Raw genomic sequence first — 9,165 nt, forward strand, 5'->3', positions numbered from 1 at the left:
TGCTCAAGGTTCTCTTCTCTTAGAGTTTCTTTAGCTTGATGTAAATGGATATACAAGCCAAACTTGATATCCAAAATAAAGATTCACCAAGTTTTAAAGCAAAGCTTGTTGCTGAAGGGTTTAATCAGAAAGAAGACGTAGACTACAACAAAATATTCTCACCAGTAGTGAGACACACCTCCATCAAAATGCTATTATCAATGGTTATTGAGTACAAAATGGTGTTGGACCAATTGGATGTCAAAACAATATTCTTGCATGGAGACTTCACAGAAACTATCTTTATGCATCTACCACTTAGATTTAGAAAAGAAGGAACTGAAAATAAGGTATATCTTCTTAAGAAATCCTTGTACGGTCTAAAGCAAGCACCTAGGCAATGGTACCTTAAGTTTGATTCATTTATGTTGTCTTGTTGCTTTAAAAGAAGTATGTAGGATCATTATGTATACTTTAGACATGAAGTAGGAAGATATTCAATTTTCTTATTGTTATATGTTGATGATATGCTAGTTGCAAGTGTAGATAGACAAGAAGTGAATAAGCGAAAAAAAATGAATTAAAAGGTGCTTTTGATATGAAAGATCTTGGACCTGCAAAGAGAATACTAGGGACAAGTATCGATAGAAATAGAGGTGTTGATACTATGAAACTTTCTCAAGAAGCATATTGCCATAAGATGCTAACTAGATTTAGAATGAATGAATCTAAATCAGTTACAACACCTCTTGTATCTCACTTTAAGCTATCACTTGAGCATGCCCCTAAATCTGATGATGAAAGAGATCAAATGCAAGTTGTACTATATGCTAACGTTGTAGGAAGTCTCATGTATCTTATGGTTTGTACCAGACTAGATATTGCTCATTGTTTAAGTGTTTTCAGTAGATATATGGCTGATCTAGGGAGGTATCACTGACAAGCAGTCAAGTGGATCCTGAGACATGTTAAAGGAATTGTATCATATAGGCTGTCATATACTAAACACTTAAGTGATCAAGATGTTCTCATAGGTTTTATGGATGCAGATTATGCAACAGATAAAGACAAGAGAAGGTCTTTGTCTGGTTTAGTTTTTAAGTTTTCTGGAAACACAATGAGTTGGAAACATCTTTACAATCGGTGGTTGCTTTATCAACCATAAAAGCTGAATACATGGCACTGACTGAAGCATTTAGAGAAGCTATCTAGCTTAATGATCTAGCAGAAAAATTTCATATCTGTTTAAAGGATGGTTTGGTTATTTTTTGTGACAGCCAAAGTGCAATTTTTTTGTCAAAGAATCAGACCTACCATGAAAGAACCAAGCATATAGATGTTTGGTTCTATTTTATAAGAGATATCACTGCAGAAGGAAGAGTAAGGATCGAGAAAATTTCATCCTCTGAAAATGCAGCTGATGCTTTGACAAAGGCTGTATCTTCACATAAAATTGAGAGTTGTTTGAAGGCTCTCAAGGTTGGTTTTTTGTGAAAACATTGTTGTTGGGAAAGGTCTTAAAATTCTTTTTACTGATGTATTATATAGCAAGGTGGAGAATTGTTGTAGTTTTACCAGCCTAATACATCTAGCACCACCCCCTCCCCTTTTTTAATTGTCATTAGGCCTATCTTTTTCCTTTAGCTCATTTCTTTGGTCTCATATATTGGGTTTGGTATACTCTTTGTAGTCTACAGGGAAAGAGTATTATTAATGTCTTCGTAAGGCCCATTTTTGAGCTGGAATTGGATGAGTTGGAAGAAGGAATATTCCTCCACAAAAAGAATCAGTATGAGCTTTGAAGCACTGGATATTCTAGAGTGTTGTACTTGTTGTTGAGAGTACCACATTGTATTTCTTCATCTCTTAAGAATTCCTCTATATATTTTGTTTTGAATATCAGTAAAGAAGATTGAGAGACCTTCCACATTGGATGTAAATCTCATTTTGAGATCGAACCACTATAATTTCTATATTGTCTACTCTTTCTGCTTTTCTTCTTCTTATTCATTAATTTTTATTTGAGTATTACTACTGTTTCTACACTGAGCTGAAAGCTTGATAAGCATAGCTTAGTTCAACACTATATATATCTTTGTACAATGCCTTACCAGATGGTTATATCTTACCCACAATGTAATTACATGAGCTGCAATCAACTAGGCGACAGACAAGACTTCAGCTAACACTATACAACTATATATATATATATATATATATATATATATATATATACACATACATGTATGTAGAAACAAACATTATATAACAGAGGAGAGAAAAAAAAGAAAAAAAAAACCCCACCTGGTAATAGTTACTTAGATACAATTATATGGTAAAGTTATAGAAGAAAATAAATGTTTGGGTAATTATTATGATAATTTCCAAGCTTGACCAGTATGCATGGTAAAAGTTTTCATTCTTCCAAAGATCATGACAAGAATGAGAATGAATTTTCCCTTTGCACTCCATCTTCCAGCAAATCCATACCATGCATCTTTGCAAGACCTATCAACTTTAACTTGTCTTTTACAGCTATACCCACTGGAGAACCCAACATTTCCATATGCACTGCCATATATGTTCAATATATATTACATACCATCTTAACACTTATTCTACTCAAACATGATGAATAAATAAATAAATAATTCTTTAGTCCTGGATTTTGGGTGTAATTTCTATTTGATCGTTAGGTATCAAAATGTTACAAACATTTTTAGTCCTTAAATTTTGTGTTTGATTCCAATTTAGTTTCTAGGTTTCAAAATATTACATACATTTAATTCTTAAGTCGTGAAATTGATTTCAATTTAGTTTATAGGTTTCAAAATGTTACAATTTTATCTTTGGGATTCGAGTTTTATTTCAATTTAACCATTAGGTTCCAAAATTCACTTTTATCGTTGATTTTTCACTAAATACTAACTTATCGTCAACTGGTGAATTTAAAAGAATTAAATAAATTATAGTAATTAATTAAGTTTAATTAATCACTATTAAAATTTAATTTTAAAGTTTAATTTTATATTTACCTTAAATTAATTAATAGATATTAACGCTGAAGACATTGAAAATGGGTGCAAATTTAGTGAAAAATTGAAACTAATAGTGTAAGTTCTGAAACCTAGACATTAAATTAAAACTAAACTCAAATCTCAAAGGTAAAATTGTAACATTCTGAAATGTATGGACTAGATTGAAACTAAACTCAAAATTTAAAGATTAAAAGTGTAACATTTTGAAACTTAGAATCAAATAGAAACTATACTCAAAATCTAAGGATGAAAAAAAAAAAATGAATGATGGACTCTTGAACTTACCTGATCACTTCAAGGGTAATGTTGAGCACAGTAAAGTTAAGAGGGTCATCTCTTAGCTTTTCTTTCTCTGTGATGCATATGAGAATGATAAAAATAGCCAAATAAGAGAGTTGTGAGAATGTGAATAATTCCACTAAGTGTTGTCTTTTGTCCTTCCCATGTGACCTTGAAGTTATCTCTTTGTTCCTCATGGGTAAAAAAGTTGTGTATGGTGGGAGATACCTGAATTAAGAAGGCCACCAAAAAATTAATTCCTTCATTTTTGGTCAAATTAAGAAGCATCCCCAACTTGTATATATGAAATGTTATCTGTTTTAAAGTGATTTATATTCCCATTTTAATTTACCCAAATCACTATATGAATGACATAAATTCCAATATCTAAGTGGGTTCAAAAGAACAAATTCAAACTACTCAAATGGTCACTTTCATTTACCAAATACCCATTATCTCCATCTCAATCAATATTTTGTATATTCCCTTAAAAGGTGAGAATTTTATCAACAACGTGAGTATAGTTCAAATAAAAAATATATGAAGTTTGTCAAATCTCTCTATCCACTATTAATTATACTAAATAAATAAATAAATTAATTAAATTACAAATCAAGGAAGCTGAAGTTTAGTCTTTATGGTTATATGTTAGAATTTAGACACTAATGCTTAATAAAAGCTTAGGTTTAATAAAATCTAATAAAACTATTTACGAGGATTTTATCGAATTCTAATGACTAAATTCTAACTTTCTCTAAATTATAAAGAATAAATTTACAATTTAACCTAAAAAGATGTTGTCCACTCACAGTGGGTTCTACTCTCTCTTTTTTAAAAAAAAAAAATTCAACACAGCATTTAGAAGTAGAAGATTCAAACATTTAAGTCCTGTTTGGTAATCATATGATTTTTTGTTTTTGTTTCTAAAAATGAAGTCTATTTAATCCACATTTCTTACAATAATTTGCTTCTTTTTTAAGTATAATGGTTGAATTATTAGCAAAATTTAGTTCTCAAAATTTGGCTTGATTTTTTAAATCATTGGTGAAAAATAGATAACAAATGAAGAAATTTGGAGGTAAAAATAATGTCCATAGACTTAATTTTTAAAAACAAAAATAAAAAATAAAATGGTTACCAAACGAGCCTTAATTATTTGGTTTTTTGTTTTTTTTTAAAAAAAATTAAGCCTATAGACACTACTTTTCTCTAAATTTATTATTTTATTATTTACTTTTCACCAATGATTTAAAAAACCTAAGTCAAATTTTGAAAACTAAAAAAAGTAACTTTTAAAATTTATTTTTATTTTTAGAATTTGGTTAAAAATTCAATTCTTGTACTTAAAAAATATGTAAATCATTATAAAAATAAAGAGAAAATAAATTTAATTTTTTTAAAAACCAAAAATAAAAAACGAAATGATTATCAAATATGGCCTCAACTAATAATATATAGTTTAACCATTAAAGCTATGTTGATAGCTGGTACATCTTACTTTAATTCCCACATCAATCATATCTTATTGCATATCATTCACAAATTTTCCGGCCAATGACATAACAACACTAAGATAGTGGAATAAGAATAAAAATCCACAAGACTTTAGTAGTATGTGGCATATGATTAGATATAGCTTCATTTTGATGCAGAATTCTTAGTAGCCAAAAATACTCAAATATTAAAAAAAACATTAACCACATGGCAAGTAAAATGTAGCCAACTTTTTTGTTCTTTTTATTCCTAACTAAATTCGTATGGACTTTAATATTCATAATTTTTTAACTGTCCACTAAATACGATTTAGATATGCTGACATTTCTCTATTTTGGCTAGTACCTACATGACACAACATCATATAGTTATAAGATTATACTATTTTATTGCAAGCATATAAACTGAAAGAGATGCATGCTAAAAGTAAAATTAGAAAAGCTATTCTATTGTTGATTGACATATAAATTATGTTCTATATTGAGATTGTGACATTTAAACTTACACTATTCCTATAATAATCAAAATCATTATAGGTAATTACCTTCTAAATGATTAACCAAAAATCATTAGAACCAAATAAAATTTATTTCTAGCATGTTTTAGAATGGTTTTAGAATGATCAAAATCACTTTTGACATGCTTAAGGTCATATTCCTTTTAAAATCGTGATATTTGACAATGATGAGAATGTGATTGAATCTAAAATCAATTAAAGTAATTTCAACTTAATCACTTAGAAGGTAATTTTCAAGTTATTTTTGTTAGATGACTATGAGTAATTTTCTTGTAAGACAGACCATTATTTCATATTAATAAATTCTTCTTCTATTTTACTTAAGAAAAAATATTTTAAATGATAAAACGATTGAAAATATTTACAAATAATAACAAAATATCACATTCTATTTATGATAGACTACGATAAAATACGATATGTGTCTATTATAACTTAGATAGACACAAATAATAGTCTAGCGTAGTTTAATGCAAATAGATAGTAAAATTTTGTTGTATTATTAATATTTTGGTTCATATTTCTATATTTACAAACAATTCTTAACTTCGTCCAAAATTTTTTAAGAAAAAAGTACTTTTCTTTTTAATTTTTTTCTATCTTTATTTGTCATTAAGTTTTTCTCTCTCTCTCATTTTTTCTCTCTGAACTTCCAAGAATGTTTATCTCTTTTTTATTGAAATGATTATTTTGCTCACTTTTTCTTTCTACTCTCTCTCTAGTTTTTTTTTTTTTTTAACCTATTTTCCTAGCTTTTTGCTCTTGAAATTGTCACTCACTCTTAAGTTTTTTTTCTCTCTCTTAATGATATCCTCCATAATTTTTTATCCTTCTTCCCAAATTATTTTCTCTCTCTTAACTTTATTTTCTGTCTTCAAATTTTCATTCTCTATTAAATTTATCTCTAAATTTTTTCAGTCTCAAATGCTTTTTAGTAATTTAAGGGTTAAAAAAAAAAAACTACTTTTGAAAACAACCACTATTTATTTACAAAATACTTTTAATTAAATTTAAATCACTTGCACAACGACTACAAATATGAAACCAGGTAATAACATGATTTATAATACTTTTAGAAAACTAACCCTACCTAAATAATTTGACTCAAAATACTTATTCTAGAAGTCAATCTCAAACCTGTCTTGTGTCGTTAAAAATCATTTTTACAAAATAGAAGTATAGAACGAAGCAATAAAATTATAATATAAACATTACTTTTTACAAAATTACTCGTTAATGGATTAATTTTGTTAAATTCACTATTTTTAAAAACCACTTCCCAAACATACCTTCCATCCTCTAAAATCACTTCCAAATATGAATTCAAGTAGGAAAGAAGAACACTCACATCATGACAACAAAAACCACCAAGATCGCCGGCGAGATCACTGAGATATCCACCACTGATTCTCCGGTATGTCTCGAGTTGGTCACCTGAAAAAGTGATCCCATAAACTTCTGGTACGGATTTAGGCCATCCCAAATTCCAGCGGAGTTATTCCATTCTAACGAGCAAAAGATAATCAATTGCAAAATTATGAATCCCACCGCCGTCACGGCCAGAAACCCACACCGGAGCCCCGACAAGAGATGTGAATACCCCATCTCTGAGTAATTCTTCAATATGTACCTCCACTCCTTCTTCCCCGTCAACTTCGCAGCTGCCATTATCGCCAACCAGAGACCCACGGGATATAAACACCCTCCTAACAATATCTGTTCATGAATAAATTTATCATAAATTTTAAAGTAGGAAGAAGTAACGTTGTATTATAAGAGGTCTTTTGTAACATTATTTACTAATACTAAATCTTTAAAGAGGTGTAGTAAGGGCTTTCCAAGTGGTCACTTAACTTAGTTTCATTCGGCTCATTACTCAAATATGCTCAATTTGGCTCGCTCAACGGTAGAATTTTGATGGGATGAGATGGAATCTGATGAATTAATGCTGATATGATCACACATCCTTTATCTACTTCTAGATTGATAGTTAAATTTTGATTTAGTCATCTCTAAACTTTTACGTTCATGTCCAATAAGTTTTTTTAACTTTAAAAATATATATTTATTAGGTCCTCAAATCAAGTTGTTAAACTTTCAAAATGTCTTCAACTTTTAATTTTGTGCCTAATAAGTCTCTTTCATGTGCATAACACTTTACATGCATCTTGAATTGCACCAATCATTTTGCAGTCCACTCCAATCACACTGCAAAAGATATTTAAAACTATTGGATAATTGTGACGGGTAACATTTTTTAGAGCAAATAATTAAGTGTACAGTAACATCTTTAAAGAATTGCAAATATAGCAAAATTTGTCAATAATAGACTTTATCACTGATAGAACACTATAAGTGATAGACTTTATTCGTTGTTAGACTCCTAACTATATGGTCTATCATCAATATACTCTAAACATTGGATCTAATTTTACAATATTTGCAAATTCTTCTACATTATGTTATATTTGCAAATACTTTGGGCCTCATTGTTATATTTACAATTGTCTCAAAACTATTTTTAAAAAAGAAAAATATGTTTGTCTCATGACAAGTTATAGTTAGACGATTGGAAGAGAGGTAAAAGGACGGATGCCCACACCCAATATTTTTCTAAAATTTTGAATTTGAATTTTGTATCTAATTGACATTAAACTTTCATACCTGTGATATGAGTATAAGCAAAAGGCCGGAGTTGTTCTTGAAAGCGATCATATTTTCATTAGTAGGTATGAACCCACAGTTGGTAAAAGTAGAAACCGTACTAAAAGTTGAAAAAGTAAGGAAGTTGATGCCTTTGCTTTCAAGCACTTGCTTTGCATGGGGGACCATAACGATGTAAATGAAGATTAAACAAGAACCAAGAATATTTGTTGCCAAAAGATACCCAATTATCATACGACCCAAAAGCTTCAAACATGATTTTGAGATACTTAACTCATCAACGGTGGCCGTTGTCGAAGACGACGTCCCACTTTCCATCTCAATGGCTCGAATCGAATCGGTCCGATTTTTTTCGTTCAACTGTTGGAACCAACGAGAGAGTTGGAACCCCACGGCGGAGACAAAGACTTCTCCCCCGAGGAACATGAGGGTGGTAATGATGATGAGTTGGAAGTTGGAAAAAACTTCCATTTCGACGACAGACATGCTCGATACCGAGACAGCAGAGACGGAGGTGAAGAAAATGTTGAGGTCATTTGGGGAGGAGGAGGTTCTAGTTTTGGTGAGCTTTAGAGCTCCAAAGCCAAGGAGAGAGATGGTTAAGAAATAGGAGAGGTGGGAGAAGAAGGGGTTGGCAGCCAACAACGGCAACCGGAGAGACGGTGGAGATCGGAGGAAGTAGAGAGGTAAGTTCTTCATGGTGGAAGATGGCCGGCCAGGAGAGATTTGGCGGAAGAAGAAGAGTGGAGTGAAGGACATTATAAAGAGGTGAGGAAATTGTATTCTTTGATCCTCTTTGAATGTGGTTTGTGGTTGGGTAAGTGTGGTCGGGTAAGTTTGTAGAGACCTAAAATGTGACCTTCACTTTTTTTGGTTTTTACCATTTTGGGAGAATTTTAGCGGGGGAGACCGCCGCCACCCCATTAAAGCACCACAGGCTTATTAACCACGTAGTTAATCATATGTCAAAGAAAAAAAACACACATTTTAGGGCGGTTTGTTGTTTTAAAGTTGAGTTATAGATATCCAAAATTATCGATGTCTAGCATCTTTAGATAATTATATTTATTTGATAAGAATATTTTTAAAGATATCTACAAATACGTGGATAATTATATTTATTTCATAGGATTTATACCCGATATTAATTTAAATTTACATAATTTTCTAATAATACTTTAATAATTATTCATT

The 9,165-nt window shown here is 30.5% G+C and overlaps 1 protein-coding gene across 2 annotated transcripts; it reads right to left on the bottom strand.

The window, feature by feature from the left end:
• Nucleotides 1-2,030: 2,030 nt before the first annotated feature.
• Nucleotides 2,031-8,903, bottom strand: LOC120070745 (sodium transporter HKT1-like). Of its 2 annotated transcripts, none has more exons than XM_039022619.1 (4): nucleotides 8,245-8,903; nucleotides 6,656-7,023; nucleotides 3,303-3,524; nucleotides 2,031-2,550 (listed from the first exon to the last, which is right to left on the bottom strand). In XM_039022619.1, exons 1-4 carry the CDS (start codon nucleotides 8,728-8,730, stop codon nucleotides 2,352-2,354), a joined length of 1,275 nt encoding a protein of 424 aa, XP_038878547.1. In that variant the 5' UTR covers nucleotides 8,731-8,903; the 3' UTR covers nucleotides 2,031-2,351. The 2 variants fall into 2 exon arrangements, with proteins under 2 accessions (XP_038878547.1, XP_038878546.1); XM_039022618.1 differs by having other exon boundaries at nucleotides 7,972-8,900.
• Between the last annotated feature and the right edge of the window lie 262 nt (nucleotides 8,904-9,165).

This window comes from Benincasa hispida, chromosome 2 (genome assembly GCF_009727055.1).
Source record: "Benincasa hispida cultivar B227 chromosome 2, ASM972705v1, whole genome shotgun sequence".
Taxonomy (NCBI): Eukaryota; Viridiplantae; Streptophyta; class Magnoliopsida; order Cucurbitales; family Cucurbitaceae; genus Benincasa; species Benincasa hispida.